Raw genomic sequence first — 22,517 nt, forward strand, 5'->3', positions numbered from 1 at the left:
GTTGAGTTTATTGCTTGTTTGTGATTTTGAATTTATAGATATAAATTTAATAAAACTTTTTTCGTGTAGTTATCTCATAGAAATTATAACTATAATGAATCATCATACTTCTCTTGTCTACTCTATCTTACTATATGTATTTATATGATAGTGAATTCTTTGAAGCCATCATCTTCTGAAGAAATTATTTTTATTCAACTAAACATAAAAGTCTGTTGAATAAATTAAGGGAAAGCGCACAATTATTGTATGTATGAAACCGATCGGGTAGAGACAGCCTAACTCACTAATCCAGTAAATAATGAATTTAATATCATATTAAACCACCTTTATCTATGGTTTCGTTCAATGAATCAACGGTGCACTAAAACCGTTAAAGGAATACATTTAACATAAGCATCAATGGCTGTTATTATGCATAAAATCTAGTAAACACGAACTACTCTCATAGAAAGTAATGATGAGAGATTTTTCGAATAGAAGCAATCAGCTCCTATATATCACTCTTATTCATTGATTGACCTTTAAATTAAAAAGAAACACCTTGCAATAAATCATTCTGTTCATGAGATATAGTGTATGGCGTTTTATTTTTCTATTAACTGACCTAAAAGTTAATCTATTCACCGTATTTTTTTTAAAATAAATACATAAGAAATCATAGAACCAGAACGATCATTACATTTCTTTGTAGAAACACTAAATGTGCATTGGTAATCCATAATATCGATTGTTTAAACATGAATTTTTAATGAAACTCAAATAAATTCAGATTCATTTTAACATAACCCTATGAATGATGTCGTATACCTTGAGAACATGCTGGATACGAACATTCATAAATGAACGTTTGGATTACAACGTTCTAAAATGAATGTCTTTTTAACAGCCTTCTGTTAAGGAACATCTAAATTCTTTTAAAGAATAGCTTACAAACAATCTGATAAATTTGATTGCATTGTCAAATATTAAAAGTTTTATTGATAACTGAAATTAAGTATACTGTTTTTTGGTGAAGTTACTGAGCTGGTTGGTTTAATAGTAAAGCTTTCTTTGTCTTTCGAGATAAAACCATCAGTAAAAATTTCAGGTGGAAGTAAACTAATTATAATTTTTCGAAAGTAACTAAGAACTTGTTCAGTTCTTACACGAAGCAAAAAAATAAAATAAATCAAAATAAGCCAACCTTGACATCAGTTATAAAATAAGCTGCTCTAACTGCATAAAGCATTATATCAAACAAATTTCCTGGCCTCTTCATTTCCGTCTTTATGTAGACCAATTGATCATCAAATGTCACAGCGACTCTTCACTTATATGAGTGCATGTGGCTATACCTTCAACCGGGAAAACATTAGAATCTTGGACAGAGGCAACACAAAGAAAATCACTGGACTTTTAGAATCTTGACGCTCATGTTAGCCAATAATCAATAAACATGAAAGCTTAGGGAGATCTGTTGAAGCGTTGGATGATTACAGTGGCTAATATTTCAAACACTATGTTAATCAAACTAATTGGTTTGTGCCTATCACTATCAGTAATCAAAACAGTCGTGTGGGACTCCTTTCAGTTCCCAAACTCTCGATAGTATCTCAATCAATTTAGCTACCTAAACTAGATTTAACTTAACACGTCCTACCACTCACCCTCTCTTCCAATTAATAGTGGCCCTCTCAGCCCCACCAAGACTGGAAGGACTTATGGCAGTTTCTTATTCGTGTTGCTTGAAAACAGTGGGTAGTGGAGATACTAGGAGGGCGATTGGACTGTTTCTTAAAATGTCATTATCACCGATCTAATCTCTCGGACTGACATTGAATAGTGTTTCTGTATCTCACCAAAGTAGTTTCACAAACAAATCACTTCTGAATACTTGTTCTCTTGATAAACGTCATCTTTCGCGACGGTTTTTTTATTTCTTTTGATTTCGTTTTCCTCCACTCCTCATGGTTATTTCATGAACGTTTTTAATCTAGTTTTGAAGTACCATTGCTACTCGTCTATCTTTAAGCCTTAAAGAATGAGTTTTCGCGTATCTATCAATTAAGTAAATGGGACTGAAATCCTCTAGTCTTCCATAACCCTGTGATTTAAGTTGGCGCTAGAGATAATCGATATATTTACTGCTGTTCGAATATCATTTCAAGCTTATTTAGAGTAAATTGTTTCTTTACGATTGACTGGATGTCTTGCCGGTTCTTCCATGAGTAAGTCCTTAACCTTTTCACCTTCGAATTGACATTTAATGAGTCTTCCTGTTGTGACTTTTGTGTATCCAGTAAAATGCGTGGAAATGCATTCGTCTAATTCGGTATGATTGAAGTCAACATTTGTACTCTAAAATTTTCAGTCTTTTATCAAGCCTGTCCAACAATGTTGGATAGCTAAATAGTCTAGTAATATTTATAGTTGTCTTGCCGCTGATGGTTGCCAGTTTAGACTACTTTTGAAGTGTATACTTGCTAGCAATAAGAGCATCTGAGCACAATTACAGGAGATTGTCAGTGTTGTCCATTCTTTGGGTTGGAACAACAAAAGACCTATCTAATTGTTTCGCATACTGAGTTAGACCTAAAAATTTGCTGTTTAGTTTCCAGGTATACTAACGGCGAATCACGTTGAATATTCACACTGATTTAGTGAAATCAAGTGAATGATCACGCTAGGATCATTTTTGTGTTTTCTAAACGCAACATACATCGATAGCATGAGATTTAAGGGTTTTAACCAGTAAGGCATGATGCTCGACTTGGTATAGTGTACAATCTTTAAAAAAATATAATGTGTAGGTTAAAGCACCGTTCAAGGAAATTAGGGATAGTACTTTGCAAACTCGAGTCGTTAGCATTAATGGCACATGTTGATAAAGTTAAGGATAAAATATGAGAGCCAGCAGTCTAAATAGTAGAAATATGTAGAAACAAAGTGATTTAATGGTGAACAGACCTTGCTCCTTACAGAGGAAATATGTGGTGCAAGGTGAGACGTATCATTTTTAGGTCCTACCTTTCCTTACCGCTTTTTTACATCACTGGAAGGCATAATCACTGCAGATGTTGGTTGTATGAGGAAAACACCTTAATTCTGTCACAATCCTGATAATAATTGTATTTTGGAAATCAGTACAGTCGGCATCACCGATTCTTCCTTGAGCCTTGATTTTCCTCCCTTTATTCTTACCGCTATCCAACCGACCTTCCTGGCATGCTATCACTTAAAGGAACTAGTGTTGTATCCAATGTAGCTCAACTGAGTCATCGCGATATGCAAGCGCAAGCACTATGTCAAGGTAGCAGATATATTTGTGATTCACTAGACTAAGCTTTCATATCCTTCACGACATTCTAACCTATATATATAAGAAAGCTAAGACATTTTTTATTCCCTTATTTGTTTACAATAGTCTTAAATTAAATGGGAATTTTCTTGTTTCAGAACGATCGAATGTTCATTTATCAAATCGATTAAGCATCCTCAATAATTTCTTATTTGATGAAGATCAGTTATCGATTTATTCCTTCGTTCAGTTCTGATAATTTTGTTGAAAGTTAAGTTAGAATACAAACGTATTCAGAATAGTTCCAACTGTTATCAATAGCTGTATGATTATTCCTTACTCACAACCTTGACTACAATTCGATCCAAGATTATGTACAAATTCTCACTTCACATTCACTGAATATCAGATGAAACTTTCATAAAATTCTAAAAATCTTTAATCAAAAAAGAATCGGCAAGACGCTTTTAATTAAAAGTTGCATCCTTAAAAGTATGAAGAATACTGATACAGACAGGAATGAGATAGTACAATCATGTGATGATTCAAACTCAGATCGCTAATTCATATATTTTAGAAAAAGTACAAATAGTTATGGTAAGTCTTGTGACAAAATGTTCTAGTAACACCTGATATTAATAAATTCCTGTATCTTTTTTCTAAAAAAAGCACATTGGTCCTACGAAAACTATTGGTATGATCTAAAAGTACTCGTTTTGTCTTATTTTAATTATGTACATTCATCAACAAGTGTGGTTAACGTCACTGAAGAAAAAATTCTTAACTAGCTGCTCAAAACAATCATAAATTAAATCATACTGTGACAAAAAGTCTATTTAACTTCTGTTCTTCACTTAAATAGATTAAAATCATAGTAGTATCAGTGATAATACGAAAATGTAAAATAAAAATCTAGTTCAATAAGACTGGATTGAATCAAGAATAAAATTAGATGACACGTTTCAGTTCAATAGTCAATAACTTCGAAGACTGATGTTATACATTCATTTGGTCGTTCCTACTTTCTCCCCTATATATATAGCCATAGGAAAGTACTTTGAATTTTAAAGCTGGTAACTAGTGTTTACACGTAAATACATCCATAGTCATGGATCTAGGTCAAGTATAATTCTGGGTATTACTATTCCAGACTAATTATCTTTTAGACTTCGTTGTATTAGTTTCGAAAGGAATATTTCAGTTACTCCTGTCAATAATACAGTTGTTAACTTTAATAATTAGGTGGAGAGAATTATTAACAATCTCACCAGTTTGGAAGGCGATAAATCATTTAGATGGGTTAGATTGTCGTTCTCTAAATTTATATATTTATAGTGGTTTTATTCAGTCACTGAAATAATATCAAGGAGTATAAGGGGTAGGCAGTAGACATAAACACTTAAAAGATAGAGCCAGTGAGAATATTGGTGGTTTTAGAACCAAAAGAACTTTATCAACACTTAAGATCAGATTATAATCACCATAACCACTTGGTTATAGGTTTATTTATCCAATATTGTTTTAAATACGAATAATCAATACCCTAGTAACTCAAAACTTCTAAGTAAAACATAGAACCGTGTAGATTGGAAATCTAGGATAGTTTTATTTGTTAATAAATCATTAGAGGTACCGAATGAAGATACGAAATCAGTCTTCGAAGTTATTGACTGTTCAACTAAGTTATGTCATACACCTTTAATCTCTATTCCATCCATTCTTATGTTTGATTGATTGACTGACTGATCACCTCTCCAAGTACTCTTTAAAAATCAAGCTTCGAATAGAAATACGGACAAATCGCAACAAACATAAGAGATTTTAGTTTGCTAATTAATCAATTCGACAAGTAAAAATACATCAAATATTACAAGCTAATTAATTTACATAGTCATTTAATAGACAAACCATGTAGAATAAAACCAGTAACGTTTATTGATCCGTTTCAACTGATTTTTCTTAGATTACGTTATCGTAATGAGTCACTGTGACCTATTATCTGACAGTTAATCAGTCAATCGAACTATAGACAAAGAAAAATCATTAGATAGGTCATACTTACTAAACAGTTGAATTAAATAGCAATTCGGACAAATGCAGTTTACCTAGTATAAGAAAAGAGAAGGAAGAAAAAGAATAGTAATGGCATGAGGAATTACTTTTCTAAATACATTACATAGTTAGTCAGAAACTGGTCAATTAAATTGGAAAAATTATGATTATCAATTACCTCGACCAACTTATATACAAAAAAGTAGTCTTCAGTTGGTTAGCTATAGAGTTTCGTTCGCTGTGAAGATGATTTTACTGGTGACCTGGCATCTGCTGTAGAACTACTGATAGATAACAAGGTAACTATAGACAGCTGTAATTTATGTAGTCAATCAAATTGGGAATAAATCAGTTGCCTACTGGGAACATTAGGTAATTAGCTGTTGGTGAATCGACAGACAACCGATTTTCAAACTAATTTCCAGATAATAACGTACTCACCTCGAATATGTGAGTCTTGAATGAGCACTATTGAGGATTTCCAACTGCATTTACCAATTCACATGTACGTGCCGTAGCACATACATTGGAAGAACTGAGAGAAGAGTACAGGTTCGCATTTCTGAGCATATTCCGAAGAACTTGACGCTGCGAGGGACTAAAGCTTTTAACAGTGCAATAGCTCGGCATCTACTTGACACCGGGCATACCGTCGATATTATGCGCGCGTTTAAAATTATCAATAGACAAAGAACTACTACCACTCTCCGCTTTGCTGAAGCCATTGCAATTAAGAAACTGAAACCGGACTTATGCATCCAAAAAGAGACTTTAATAAACTTATCACTACCCTGGTAATCTTTTTGTTTCTGTTTGTTTTGTGTTTTGGTTATTTTATTCATTTACCTATTCTAAGATAATTTATATCCCCCCTATTACCGAATTCTTAAAATAAATTTTATTCACACATTTCCGTCACCTGATCCTCTTAAATCATCTTAACTTTCCAAACCCTATTTAATTATTATTACGTAATCTACCTTATCATTATTTAATTCCACTAATCTCTACAATTATCACACAATTTATGAACTTCACTAAATTATTACACCACCCACCCTGGATTAACCCCCCTCTTTTGACCTCTGACCTGTTTCTAGCATATATATATAGTTATTATTGTAATCACGTTATTTACACTCATTTATGTCAATTGTTTCACACTATCTCCATGTAAAAATTCTATCACAATTCTGGTTTGTAAGCAGCTGACGAGAAAACTCGAAATAATATGAATTCATACTATTCTGCATCAATGTTTGTTCTTGCTCTATTTATGATAAAAACCCTGATCATCCCATCATGTTTTTGGGTGTCTCACTGACTGAAGTTATTTTTCAACGATAATGACCTTCGTCTGTCACTCATTGTCTATCAGTCAGCGCTAGGACTTTTGCACCTTCATAGTTGCCCAATTAATTTTCAAGAAACTTCATTTTTAGTTATGGTTTGTAAACATTTTCTGAGGAAATCCCCGAAGGATTATTTTCTGTAGAGTCTTGATATATAATAGTTAGTTTAGATAGATGAGGTTTCACCGATCTATCTTATTTCGAGAACTATTTTATACCGATTTGTGTCATTTAGATTAATACGTGCACTAGAATTTAGGGAGTTTTCTTGCGTTCTACTAGAAATTAGTGTTAACAAACCATACAGTGTAAACCGTGAGCATTGATAAGTTCCAAGTTTTAACTGGTTTCAATATCACTCTATTTAATGTTATGCAGCGATAAAACTCCTTGGTAGAATCTCTATCTTCATCCAACTGCATTAGTAACAGTAATAAATTACTGGTAGAAGATATTAAAAAAACAATAGAATTTTATACTATTTGGAAGTAGGCAACGTATCACTAAAACCATTTTCTAAAACCAACTTAACGAACTGATTAAACATGCACACACACACACACACACACCTTTAGAGATAAAATTCATAATCAAAAAGAGTTTTATGTACTTAAATAGCTTTCAATGATAAATTAAGCAGCTGAACCGAAAATTCGATTGACTTTGTTTTATGAGAAAGTCGCATTCAAGTCGGTTGGATAATACACAATGTTTCCTTGATTATTTTCTTGAATTGTATTGTAGTGGCTGTGCTTCGATAACTAATCACCCTCAAACCGTTATCGTACAATCTTCAACGGTGTTTGAAATCAGAAGGTAAAAAGAAGCAGCTACTACAGTTTATTTAGCAGATAATTCGGACCAGACAACAGAGAGGCAAAATGGATGAGCAAGCTAACTACGATCGTAGTTGTAGCAGTAACAGTAGTAGTAATAGTAGTGAGTGGTGAATGTAAATGTATATATATATATATATATATATAGGAAATTGGATGAGTCATCGAATAGATTAAGCGGTTAATAATGAAGCTAGCAGGATGAATTTATGCGTAGGCGCTAAACAATGTTCAAGCATACGTATTTCATACAAGCACAAGAATAATAAGGGTACAATAAATTGTTATAGTGAGGATGACTGTCCGCTAAATAAGTTAGCAAAAGGGCTTAACTGGGTTAATTGAGAATAAACTCAATTGCACGTGAGTCGCTATAGTATACCATTACTTAAATCCTCAGATGAAATTTTAGGATCATACCTGAAAGACACTTGAAAATAGATAAATTCATTGAATGGCCTTCAATGTTTGATTTCATTTGTTCTGTTCAATCTTCAGATTGTCTAACAACAATTTTATGTTGCTTCATGCGTTCATTTTATTAGTCTCATATCAGAAACACCGATTAACAGGTGGACAAAACAATCACTTCTAACGCTTGCAAATATACATTTTTGAATGAATTTACCTAGTCGTTGGTTAGACTATTTTTCCGTTTAATAAAAAATATGTTGGGATTTTGTAAATCTAACCCTCCTAACTTAGTATCTGTATTCGTACGACCATATAATAGAACAATTTTCCCACCACTAATCTAACCTCAAATAAATCTAGTGAACGATGATGGAGTTCTTACTACTATGTAAGTTAAAATCTGTTGACTGAATCGATCATTTTCAGTGTTTCCTCAACTTAAAATCTAATCTGTCCTATTAATGTCATTTCATAGTATTAACGTTGTGGTGAATATCGAGGAAATGTCTCAGTGTCATACACAAATAGACAATAAGTCAATCAGAAAGTATCTCAATATACGACAGTCTCATCAGTGTTTCGGCTCAACGTTAGGAGAGAAAATCCCACTATATCAGTGGACATATTCCTCTCTTTATGTCTACTTAATAAAACCACAAATATTATAAATGCTGGATTTTCAGCCGTTAATCTGGCATCTTACGACTCAAGAACAATAGGTGTAAAGAGGACATCTTCGGTGAACAAGCATCCAGAGAGTTATCAGTGAAACTTATGGCGTATGTGGTCTTGAACGACCTAACAATAACCGAGGTACTATTAGACCCAAATATGTAGAAATATGGGAAGTTTTAATATAAATCTAAGACAAAATGGAAAAGGTACTTAGGAGAGAGTTTTCAAGACTATTTGTCTATGTCATTGTTAGTGAAAACGACCTGTTGTTCATTTGAACCCCCCTTAATAATAATAATAAAATCATGATGAGTTAAGAGTTATTTTCGTATATACGGTTTAGTTTTACTAACTGCCACCATCACAATATACATTTTGACAGGGATTTTTAACATTACAATGAAAAAGAAAACATATGAATTAGCTTAAAGTGAGTTGCTAACATTTTTCTTAACCTATTTTCCGTACTGAATCCTATGGCGAATTGGAACCCAATAACGAATAGGTACGCTATCATAATTAAAAGTAATGACAAATGTATCAGAGGTTGTGTTTCGTATGTCTTCGAATTGAACGCTAATTTTTATATCTGGTCGTCTCTGATTATTACGTCAGAATCGCTTATCACTTATATTGTAAAGCGAGGAATCACTGCAATTCCCACGACGTGAAAGTAAGAACACAAAAACTGACACAAGTGATGATTTATTAACTCCAAAACACGACGACCCTAGTTGAAAATACACTGATTTATATATTGATCGTACACACACTTTGATTAATAATTAGGATGAAATCACATATATGAAAAATAGAGTTATCCCATTCTGCATGTCATGCTAAGCATAGTTCATGTCAATTTCTAATACACGGATATCGTATGCTATACAGAATGAAATATCGTACGAGAAAACAAATACACTTAATGATTGTCACATTGATTTTAAAAAGAAAAACGGAAGTAATATTGAACAAAAATCATATTAAGTAAAAGAATGTAATTTCGACTTTTCTTTCCCGTTATATCAGTGTGACGGTACCTAAGACCGATATTCCTATAACTCATTATCAAGGTTTGTCTTGGTGAAAATCAATTAACAATTATCATCGCCTTGAGTATAGAAGACGAGACGAACGTGTGTCAGTTCGTCAGTTTTGTGACTATAAGTTTCGTTATCACTGAGAAAAACTGACTGAAATAACCCATAAAGGCTAGATGCAAAGAGTTTCAAACATTTTCGAATATTTACTGGTGTCACAATAGAATCTAAAGCAGAACATGAACATTGATGACTCTTGGTAATCTACGTTAATAACCTAGAAACCAGTCATAGTTATTTGATTAACATTAATTGAAAGACATCTATGCTAATTCATTAGAGAGCAGCCTCCATAGATTTTCCATTTCCATTTATTCACTCACTCATAATACCAGGTTATCAACCAGTGATACAAAACTCACTATCTTCCAACATCATTACCATTTAATTTTGGATCTCCATAACTCAACTGATCATAGGTTCTTTAGGTATAAACCTACCTTCAGGTTATTCAGATATTTAGAAAAGAAAGTTTAATAAGTCCGGATAATATTTAAAATCAACTCAATTTTTTATTTAACTTTGTTTTATGTACCTTAAATAATAGAGAGCATGAAGTTCATTTGTCTATGAAACACTCACAAAAAGATTTTCATAAATGTAGGATGATGACTAATTAATTACACTCCAAGCGTTAGGAATGACATCAACCAAATGATACATCAATCAACATATTTTTGCTCATATAAATTCTTGGAAACAATTATAATTTCATAGATCTTACATATTAAAAAGTATTGAATAAATTACTGAGAGTGTTGATAAATTCATTGTTCAAAATTAAAAACTTCATTCACAAACAAAACAGGCTACGAGGGTAAAGTTAACAAAAACGAAGAGATTGGTTCTACAGATTAAAGAACTATATATATGTAAAATACATTATACATGTTGTATTTATCTTAGATCAGTAATCCAAAAAGTAGTACTTCAGTGTTCTTGGAAAGGCGGTAACTTGTATACAGCCTTTGAAGACATCAAAATGATTTATTTATCAAGCAAATTTGTCGCACTATTAATTACCCGTAAATCAGCTTTACACGACAATAAAAGCTAAATTAAAGTCTTTATCATCCAGTAATAAATGTGATCTATACTGTTCTTTATGTTTAAACGAAGCTCTATATTGTTCCCAAGGCTACATGGATCTCACCGGACCACACTACAGAGAACCAGATAGATCATATTTGCATCAATAAAAAAATTCCGAAGGACAATGGAAGATGTGAGAACCAGGAGAGGAGCTGACATAGCTTCAGATCACCACCTAGTTGTGGCCAAATTAAAACTGAAGCTAAAAAAGAACTGGACAACTGGACAAACAGCACTACAAAGGTTTAATACAACCTCCCTTCGAGATACTGACAGACTCAATGAATTCAAGATAGCTCACAACAACAGATTCCAAGCCTTACAGGATCTACTGAAGGAAGAAGAAACTACCATGGAGGAAAACTGGAAAAGTATCAAAGAAGCATTAACTTCAACGTGTCAAGAGGTTCTGGGCCTAAAGAAGCAACATCATAAGGAGTGGATCTCTATAGAAACACTAGACAGGATCAAAGAAAGGAAGAACAGGAAGACAGCAATTAACAGCAGCCGAACACGAGCAGAGAAAGTCCAAGCAAAAGCTGAATACACAGAAGCAAACAAGTAAGTGAAGAGGAGCATTAGAATAGACAAGAAGAAGTACGTGGAAGAACTAGCAACGACGGCGGAAAAAGCTGCAAGGGAAGGAAATATGAAACAGCTTTACGATACAAGGAAGAAACTATCAGGGAAATACAGTAAACCAGAGAGACCGGTGAAAGACAAAGAAGGCAAGCCAATCACTGAAATTCAACAACAGCGGAACAGATGGGTAGAATACTTCGAGGAACTCCTGAATAGGCCGGCTCCAATGAATCCACCGGACATCGAAGCAGCACACACAGATCTTCCTATAGACGTCAACCCACCAAAGAAGGAAGAAATCAGAATGGCTGTCAGACAAATCAAGAACGGTAAAGCAGCGGGACCCGAAAACATACCAGCCGAAGCACTGAAGTCAGACATCGAAGTAACTACAAACATGCTTTACCTTCTATTCAAAAAGATTTGGGAGGAGGAACAAGTGCCGATGGACTGGAAAGAAGGGCACCTCGTCAAGATTCCAAAGAAAGTAGATCTCAGCAAATGTGAAAACTACAGAGGCATTACACTGCTGTCAATACCAGGGAAGGTCTTCAACAGGGTGTTGCTAAACCGGATGAAGGATGCAGTAGACGCCCAACTGCGAGATCAACAAGCTGGATTCCGTAAGGATCGATCGTGCACAGATCAAATTGCAACACTACGGATCATCGTCGAACAATCAGTTGAGTGGAACTCGTCACTATACATCAACTTCATTGATTATGAAAAGGCATTTGACAGTGTGGATAGGAGGACATTATGGAAACTTCTTCGACACTACGGAGTTCCTGAGAAGATTGTCAATGTTATCCGGAACTCATACGACGGACTACAGTGCAAAGTCGTGCATGGAGGACAGCTAACAGAAGCATTCCAAGTAAGAATCGGAGTCAAACAAAGATGTCTACTCTCTCCCTTCCTTTTTCTTCTGGTGGTCGACTGGATTATGAAGACCTCGACATCTGAAGGAAAACACGGAATACAATGAACAGCTCCAAATCAATTAGACGATTTGGACTTCGCAGATGACCTAGCCCTCCTATTGCATACACACGAACAAATGCAGACAAAGACAGCCAGTGTAGCAGCAGTCTCTGCATCAGTAGGCCTTAACATACACAAAGGGAAAACCAAGGTCCTCAAATTCAAAGCGGAGAACAGCAATCTAATCACTCTCGATGGCGAAACTCTGGAAGATGTAGAATCTTTCACATACCTGGGAAGCATCATCGATGAACAAGGAGGCTCAGATGCAGACGTAAAGGCAAGGATTGGCAAAGGAAGGGTCGCATTCCTACAATTGAAGAACATATGGAACTCGAAACAACTTTCAACCAATATCAAAGTGAGAATCTTTAATACCAACGTCAAGGCAGTTTTACTGTATGGAGCTGAAACTTGGAGAACTACAACAACCACCATCAAGAAGGTACAAGTATTTATAAATAGCTGTCTTCGCAAGATACTCAACATCCATTGGCCGGATACCATCAGCAACAGCCTTTTGTGGGAGAGAACAAATCAGTTTCCAGATGAAGAAGAAATTAGGAAAAGACGATGGAAATGGATAGGTCATACACTACGCAAATCGTCAAACTGCATCACGAGACAAGCCCTAACCTGGAATCGTGAAGGAAGGCGGAAAAGAGGAAGGCCAAAGAACACATTACGTCGGGAAATAAAAGCACATATGGAAAGGATGAATAACGACTGGAAGGAGCTGGAAAGGATTGCCCAGGACAGGGTTGGATGGCGAATGCTGGTGGGTGGCCAGTGCTCCTTCACGAGGAGTAACAGGCGTAAGTAAGTAAGTCTATATTGTCCCATCCAGTGTACATATTTGGATCCGATTCTCAGTGAGAATATTGGTGATGATTCAGTTAAATTCAACCCACGATAGAACAGTAAAACAGAAGATAGTAGTTATTACTAAATAAGTAGATTTTTTATCATGTTCTTTTTTCTACCAATGAAATGGTTCGTTACAGAAGCTAGTTACAACTTAGTTATGAGTTTGTATTTTTGTTTCCTTTCTGTAACGCTTAATTTAAGTGGAGGAACATATAAAAAATCTGGATTTTTTTTATTTAATGTACAACCGTTGGACTAAGTTGAAAAAGTTTTAAATGTTCCTTGACTTTCAGTAGCTTGTCAGATGACATTACCTCATGATCATAATTGTTGTTTGTTTTTTAAACTGATCTCACTACAAGTTTACTCCAGTTGATTGATAATAACTGATGAGTTAAAAACAACTAACGATAATCTATATCGTAATACACTTGACAATGTACGTTGATCCCCTAAATGCAGTGTGAATATATCCTGCTGTAATGATACACCTTTTCCAATAAATGACTTTCGTATTTTCCATAAATGATAACAGGAAGATTTGTCACTGATTTTCAAGACCAAACTATCTAATTAAAAAGTATAAAACATGAACTATTGATTTCAGTACAAATGTTTTTTTTTTTCAGATTGCTGACCATTTCTAAATGTGCTTGTATTAACTTATGTAATAATGATTTGTGTTTCATTTAACACAAGTGATGACGTAATAATATTTTATTCGTAATTGCACCGTTACACACCGATATCCGAAAGACTATTGCAAATCCTTACGTCGATGTAAAATTAAACCTAACATTAAGTCGCTCAAGAGATATGCACTTAGCCAAATCGAATCTCTTCAAACGTATATTGTTGAATTAGAAAGGAATATTACACAGATTATATTCTGTTGAAGACCTTCCCCCAAACTTAAAGGATTCGTTTATGACTTATGTCCTTGAAGTGCAAAGAACGAGGGAGAACAAAAAAAGAATCGACCTAATCAAAGGACTAGACAAACAGATCTTTAAACCGGATTTTCCAGACGACTGTAAGCGGTATGTTTTCAACTTTTCCTCTGTTAATCTTGATAGGACTCAACTAGAAGTGTTATCATTAGGTCCTAAGTTTTGTGATAGTCGTAGACATGTGGATCATTTGAAGACTGATGTTCAGTTCGAGAATCTATTTACCCAGACACAAGACTTAAAACCCACGACAAAGGTCGAACATGAACGATTCAAAACCACGCTGGTTGATTGCTGTAACCAATTTAAAAGCAATAAGCACTACACAAATAGTATATTGACAGATAAACATCGTGAGGCCATCCGAAAAATCAAGTTGAATGAACACATTCTTATCACTAAACCTGATAAAGGATCGGGCACGGTAATTCTAAACAAGACAGACTACATAGATAAGATAAATTCACTACTGAGTGATCAAACTAAATTCCAAAAGCTTGGGTCATGTAAAGACCTCAATGAAAAGACCGAACGTCAACTAACTGCTGCATTAAAATTCCTAAATCAACACCAACAAATCTCTGAGCATACCTATAATATGCTTAAGCCTTCTGGAACACATACCCCTCGACTATATGGTCTACCTAAGATCCATAAACCTGATATTCCTCTACGCCCGATACTGGATATGGCAAATTCACCATACCATTCAACAGCAAAATGGTTAGTTAAGTTATTAGAACCATTGCACCAAGAACTTGCTAAGCATAATGTTAAAGACGTCTTTGAATTTGTTGATACAATTAAAAATATGAATATAAATGGAAAAACCATGCTATCACTAGACATAACATCTTTGTTCACTAACATCCCTCTGACTGAAACTATAGATTACATATGTGAACAACTGATAGAAAAGAAAATAGAGATTCCTATCCCAATAAACAAAATGAAAGAACTTCTCTTGAAATGCACTATGAATATCTACTTTAAGTTTAACAATGAATTCTTCCGACAAGTAGATGGGGTAGCAATGGGATCACCTCTAGGCCCGATCCTTGCTAATATTTTTCTAACCAAACTAGAAAATGGACCGCTTAAAGACATCTTAAATAAGCTTGATTATTACTGTCGATACATAGATGACACACTAATCATATGTGACGAAAATATCGACAAACAGGAGATGTTAGACGCTTTCAATAATGTCCACCCAGCCATTAAATTCACCAGCGAGGAGGAAACGGACAATAGCATAGCTTTTCTAGATGTCCGACTCTCTAGAAGGATAGATGGTTCCATAAAGCGAAATATGTTTAGAAAGTGTACATGGACGGGTCAGTATACCCATTTCCAAAGCTTCACACCTCTTCAATATAAAATAAATTTGGTTAAGTGTCTCAACCACAGAATCAAGCTATTATGTTCTGAAGACAGTGTGGATGGCAAAATAGATATACTAAAGAACACATTACGAAATAATGGCTATCCTAATAATTTCGTTAAGAAATACCTCGTACAAAGTACTAAAAAAAGAAGGAATTGTGACACAGTCAGTAAAAAACCTTATATCTGAGACTAGACTTTAAAGGGGACATAGCGGGTGATGTTTTAACACGTCGACTCAAAAGATCTGTCGAAGGGACGTTTCACGCCGCCAAGCTACACATTATTTTCTCAACTAAACCAGTACTCACACAACTAATCAAGGATAAGTTACCGAAGATGGGCTCCTCCATGTGTGTATACCAATCCAACTGCTCCTGTGGAGCTAGTTACATAGGCCCTACTCAGAGGGCTTTATCCTTGCGTGTTCGTGAACATGTAACAGCATGGTTGGGAAAAGAAGTTACCAAATCGATTAACAGCACCATTCTTTCTCACTTGGTAGATAGTGAACATCATATTAAAATAGAGGAAGCTTTCTCTGTTTTATATCAAGTTCCAAAATATCTACCTCAAGGAGCTAGATTACGACTACTTTACACAGCCGAAGCCATCTGGATCAACTCCAGAAGACCTAATTTATGCATCCAGAAAAAATATATCCAGCCTCTATGTTTACCCTGGCCTACGACTGGATCACCAGATACCTAGACTGAATATTATAAACCTCTTACCCCTTCCTTCCTTCATTTTATTTATTTTCCTTATTATCATTATTTGTCATTATCTATATCTTAATCTTCATATCCATCATTCCCAATTTGTTGACCGTAATTACCTTGATAACACCCCCCTTATTACATATTATATTCATACAACAATATTATTATTATCTCAGTTGACAAAATTATTTTCAATTTTGCAATAGTACTATTATATTATCTTATTGTGACTGAACAATTTACTGACCTTTATTGAATGACCTTTCTAATTTGCAAATATTACAATTTTTTGAAGTATATATATATATATCGTAACTGATGCAAACGCTCACCATTTTTTAACACATAACATTGTCAAACTCATTAAAACATGCCTTATTTTTTTGCCTTTGTAAAATATTATAATTATGGACTTATAACTGTAGAGCCTGATGATGAAGTTATTGAAAACAATTGTTCGCTCAAATATTCTTCATTTTTAATAACATTAACTTTAATTACTGCTGTTTCAAATGCTTGTTTATGACTACGGGATTAATTGACTAAAATCGATTTGAAGTGGGTTATGTGATGATGATTACTCATGAACTTCAGATTATTATTGATATGATAAACCACTAAATGAAGACAAAATGTCTAAAATAATCTGTACATTAAAATAATAGATCTATATACAAATTATAGGACAACATAAAACAAGATTAAAGTGTGCGTATGGTATTCACACAATAATAACACCTTAAGTTTGAATTTCTTGATGCATGTCAATTTCCTATCGTTTTTCACTCAGTCCTCTACGTGTAACGTAGAATATAGAACATATAATGATGGTAACAATAAGCTCAATAATTTAACATGTCCTACATCTTTATACTATGATGGGAAATATTCAAAAAGTCCCTAAAATACGAGCAACTAATAGATAAAGCTTGTTCTTATATCACTTGTGAGCCAGATTACTTTCTGTAAATCATGTAATTATTTTCTCAAATTCACTAAGAATGACTCTCTCCATGAGCCTTAAGTAAATGGAGCTATCACATTGTTTGCATCCTAGTATCAAGCGAAATATTTTATTGAAAAGAAAACGAATAATTTTTGTGCAACATTTTAACCGACAAAATACATCATAAACGAACTAGAATTCTCTTGGTGCAATGTAGATAATATGTCCATAGACAAAAATAACAAACTGAATTTACTAGACAAGTTCCATATGATTTATCAAGCTGTCAGTTTTACAATGAAACGAAAAAACAATGATAGCATTCCTTTCTTAGCTATTATTTATTAAATGATTGGATAAAACGACAAAAAGAGGTGGGTATCAAAGACCAACAGCTTTAGGCCAACGTACTCGTTTTGAGCTTTATCCTATTATAATAATTTGTTTATAGCGCTAGAGGTATCTGTAATGAAGAGACAATGTAGGAAGGACTTAAAACTATTCATGTTCTATGGTGTAAAAATAAATATTGATAAAACTTCCTAACAAACGACTCTAAAGAAAAAGCCTAAATGAATTTATAAACAGCTCCGAAAAGCCTTTGTTTCTTTAATTGTAGTATAAAGGTAACATAATGAAAATCGTTACACGTTGTTTAGGATATTCACTGACAACATTCCATGTTCCCAGATTAGTTCATTTATTCCTCAACCAACGAATATTAATTTTTCAAATAAAGATATGGGGATAAGGATGGCAAGCTCCTCAACTTTGATGTATACTAGTCAGTTCATCTGGTTCTGTTGACCCACTTATGTTGGGCGTGCAATGAGGTGAAACCGATGTTAGAGAAGCAATACACAACTGGACAAACAGCATTACAAAGGTTCAACTCAGCCATCCTACGAGATACCGACAAACCCAACGAATCCAAGATAACTCTCAACAACAGGTTACAAACCTTACATGATCCACTGAAAGAAGAAGAAACTATCATGGAGGACAACTGCAAAGGGATAAAAGAAGCACTTACATCAACGTGTCAGGAGGTGCTGGGCCGCAAGAAGCATTATCATAACGAAGTGATCTCTATCGAAACCGTGCACAAAATTCAAGAGAGGAACAACAAGAAGACAGAAATTAACAACAGCCGAACAAAAACAGAGAATCTCAAGGCACAAGTTGAATACACTGAAGCGAACAAGAAAGTGAAGAGGAGCGTTAGAGCCGACAAGCAGGAATACGTGGAAAAGCTAGCAAAGACAGTGGAAAAAGCTGAAACAGAAGGAAATGCGAAACACCTATATGACAACGAAGAAACTTGCACGGAAATATTGTAAAGCAGAGTGACCAGTCAAGAGTGAAAAAGACACATCAATCGCTGAGATTCAAGAACGGCGTAACAAGTGGATAGACAACTTTGAAGAACTCTTGAATAGGTCAACCCCATTGAACCCAGCGAAAATCGAGGCACCACACACAAAAACAATTTTCTATATATGTCACTCCATCAACAACCGAAGAAATCAGTATGGCCATAGGACAAATGAAGAGTGGCAAAGCAGTTGGACCTGACAATATACCAGCTGAAGATCTGAAGTCAGACATAGAAGTAATTGCAAGCATACTCCACGTTCTATTCAGGAAGGTTTGAGAGGAAGAACAAGTGACACCAACAGACTGGAGAGAAGGACAACTCATCAAGATACCAGAGAAAGGAGATCTGAACAAATGTGAAGACCACATAGGAGTCACACTACTGTTAGTACCAGGAAAAGTATTCAACAGTGTTTCTGAACCGTAAGCATCGATCGTGCACAGACCAAATCGCGATACTATGGATCATTGTTGGGCAATCAACTGAATGGAACGCGTCACTATATATCAACATCTCTGACTATGAAAAAACGTTTGACAATGAGGATAGGAGAAGCTTAAGAACGTTCTTCGACACTATGGTATACATGAGAAGATTGCCAACATCATACGGGATTCGTACGGTCGACTACATTGCAAAGTTGTGCATGGAGGACAGCTGACAGATGCATTGCAAGTGAGAACCGGATTCAGACAAGATTGCTTACTCTTCACCTTCCTCTTTCCTTTGGTGATTGACTGAATTATGAAGACCTCCACATCTGAGGGAAAACACGGAGTGCAATGGACATCTTACATGCGGCTAGACGATTTGGACTTTGTAGATGACCTGGCCCTTCTATTCCATACACACGAACACGTAGCTTTTAGAATTGGGGGCAGACATGAAAATAATTAATAACATTTAGAAACAACTGAGAAAGACAGCCCAGGACATTGGATTAGAGAATCCTGGTCAGCAGCCTATGCTCCCAGGAGGGGTAACAGGATTAAGTAAGTAAGCTTTTCATGTTTAATTGTGAAAATAAATATTCCTATTGAACCATGATGAGAAGCTAGTTGAAAAGCTACACTCCTCAACTCAAATTATGTTTTTAGAATCCAACTTATGCTTCACCAATTACATGGCAGAAAATTAAAGTTATCCTAATAACAAAGTGCTTATCTGAGAGATCTGAATTAAGGATTTGTCTGATACCATGATTTATAATTCCTTGAGCTCGAGGGGAAGTTGCGCTTAAAATGTTACCGAAAATGTTGTTTTAAAGTGTCTCTAGTTCCTTGATTTATCACAGCGTTTAGAACCCGATGACATTTCTAGCTTTCTTCTCAAGTAGCATAATAGTATCCTATGTTATCTATTTGACAATTTTTTTTCGACTAGTTTTACCCAGAATACGTGAAAGAAATTTAAAGTAGTTCCAATTCGTTGAATGATCTTTTCGAATAGTCTTATACTCATTACCTATATATGTCAAAATGTTAGAATTCTGCTAGAAATGGTTGACTTTTCGCTTCTGAGATGTCAAATGTAATTTATCTTTGTGAAACTTCCTCTTCCGATCTCTCTTAATCATCTCATGATTTGTCAGTGCCGACGAATTTTTCGTCTAAATTACTATATAAAGAGTCTACGTGTTTGGGATTATCCACTTTATGTTCTTGAGATTTGCAAACTTCATGCTAAACTTTATGCCATTACTCACTTATTTTCCTGAACATCTGATTCAGGATTTTACACTGTTGCATGGAACGTTGAATTTAAAATGTATACCTTCACCTTTTCTTAAAACAATGGAAAAACTATTGTTACTTCTACTTTGATCTGCACTAAAAGAGCACATTGACCCATACCAGTTTGCTGACAAATGCAAAAGAAGCACCTTAGATACTGTTGTTATTCTGAATCATAATATTGTGTTGAGCTTGGAAAAGAGTAAGAAGTATGTTCAATTAGTATTTCTAGACCATAATTCTGCCTTTGACTCTATTCCAAGACAGTTACTACTTGACATATTTATCAGTGTCAACAGACAGCTAGATAAACAACTAGCTGTGTTCCTCCCTCTCTGGAATAGAACGGTACACTGTATTTAGAAGAAAGTATTCAGAGTTTCTACTGACTTATGGTGTGCCACAAGAAATTGTTCTTTCCTCTTTTTTTGCATGATCTGCCATCTTTCACAGAAAACGCGTTTGTCAAATATGCAGAAAATCTCACTATATTTATACCGAGTTCTACCTCTTCAAATCCCTCTTGAAATGTATGTGTTCTTGCCTTTTAATGACCAATGGTCTGTTGTTAATCGCCTCACACTTTAACCTGAGACATAAACAGCACTTAAACATCCTGCTGAAATCCCATAAAGATTGTATTACTAGAGGTCCTTTAATAAAAACAGTGCCAAAGGTTATTTATCGTTTAAGAAGTTTTCCGTCTGACTTACCGCATAAACAGGCAACTGTTGGGGACGATAGATCCCCAAAACTCAAATTTTGTAATTTACTTATCGATTAAATGTGCAGATAGGTCAATTGATGAACTATCGATTAAATGTACAAATAGGTCAATTGATGAACTATCGATTAAATGTTCAAATAGCAGTCAATTGTTGATTAATGTTCAAAAATCTTCCATGACAATATCGATTGTAAATATTTGTATAAATACGCTTGACTTGTATGCTTGATCTGATCTGCCTGCCTGACTTGTTATCTGCTGTTGTCTGTAGAATACACTTTCTACACCTTACCCAGACTTCTTGATCGAGTTAGCAGAGTTGGGGACAACGGACCAGAATAGGCTATCGAGTCGCTGAATCATTGATCCTTCGTTCGTTCGAGTAAGACGCATCAGTAATCGCATTCAAGCAATAACGAAGCATAACAGCTACGTGCTTTTGACATTACTCAACATTTACTTTTAAGATTTGTTAATTCATGTATATTGCCTACTATTCTTTACTGTTCTCTATTGTTTTTTTCCCGGGCTTTTGAGAAAAGACTTTGTGGAGAGTTCTGAAGGCAGTTAACAAGGTGTGTGGTGAATCTTTTACAGTCACTATTAATGCGTTTTTGAATCGACATCTAAAGTCTTGCAAACTCTTGGCAGGAGTTACCTTATCAGATACTAACCATCCACTTCATTCATATCTTTCTCCTTGTATATCTTCTGGTAGAACGAGACATCAACATGTTATGACCTTGTGATGTCTGGTTTTTCTATCGCACGACTTATCTACCAATCCGAATACGACTTATACGAATCTTTACACTAGGCCAACCGATGACGTTCAACCGGTGTGGGCAGTTTAGCGTCCTTATTGGTCCTATGTCCTACGAGCCCTTCCACTTGAGTCCAGAACAAGATACCAGCTTCCGAATCAGAGCAGATCGTTTATTTCAGGCATACTTGGTTTATATATCAATCACACAGACCGCAACGTACCATAAAATAGGAAATAATATTTGTACACAAATAAGCTCAAAAAGTGGCTGTGAATGTGGGAGGCAGTAGTTAATAAACTGAACATAACTTAAGAACCGTAAATCGTACAATAATAAATTATAGGTCAAAATAAAGCTTATCATAAAAGGAATATAAATATACATAGTGTAATTGTTGAGTAGTTATACAATAAGAATGTTTATAGAATATTAGTCCATGAATAGTCCTCGGAAGTTACCTGTAGTTTAATCTTCACCGGATATAACACCTCCCCTTTTTTTTAAGATTCCAAGTTTAGATTCTGATTTTAGAAAAAATTATGTGTAACTATAAATACTCCAACATTCTCCTCCTCCGCGAAATAATGTTGGGTCCTTATGTCTCCAAATTACAACTAATAGGACTTTGATTAAACCATGTTTCTCGTATTGAATGGAGAATCCACTAAAAATGA

The 22,517-nt window shown here is 34.8% G+C and overlaps 1 protein-coding gene across 1 annotated transcript in view; it reads right to left on the reverse strand.

Moving 5' to 3' along the window:
• TUBB4A_1 (Tubulin beta-4A chain) overlaps positions 1-21,854 on the reverse strand; it is a gene marked incomplete at its 3' end in the record, with an annotated part of 42,453 nt that extends 20,599 nt beyond the window's left edge. The window contains exons 1-3 of the mRNA XM_051211347.1: positions 21,063-21,854; positions 5,343-5,385; positions 5,189-5,303 (exon numbers count right to left, since the gene is read on the reverse strand). Coding sequence (XP_051071395.1) covers positions 5,189-5,191 — 3 coding nt within the window. The 5' untranslated portion in view covers positions 5,192-5,303; positions 5,343-5,385; positions 21,063-21,854. The remainder of the gene's footprint in view (positions 1-5,188; positions 5,304-5,342; positions 5,386-21,062) is intronic.
• Between the last annotated feature and the right edge of the window lie 663 nt (positions 21,855-22,517).

This window comes from Schistosoma haematobium, chromosome ZW (assembly GCF_000699445.3).
Source record: "Schistosoma haematobium chromosome ZW, whole genome shotgun sequence".
Lineage (NCBI taxonomy): Eukaryota > Metazoa > Platyhelminthes > Trematoda > Strigeidida > Schistosomatidae > Schistosoma > Schistosoma haematobium.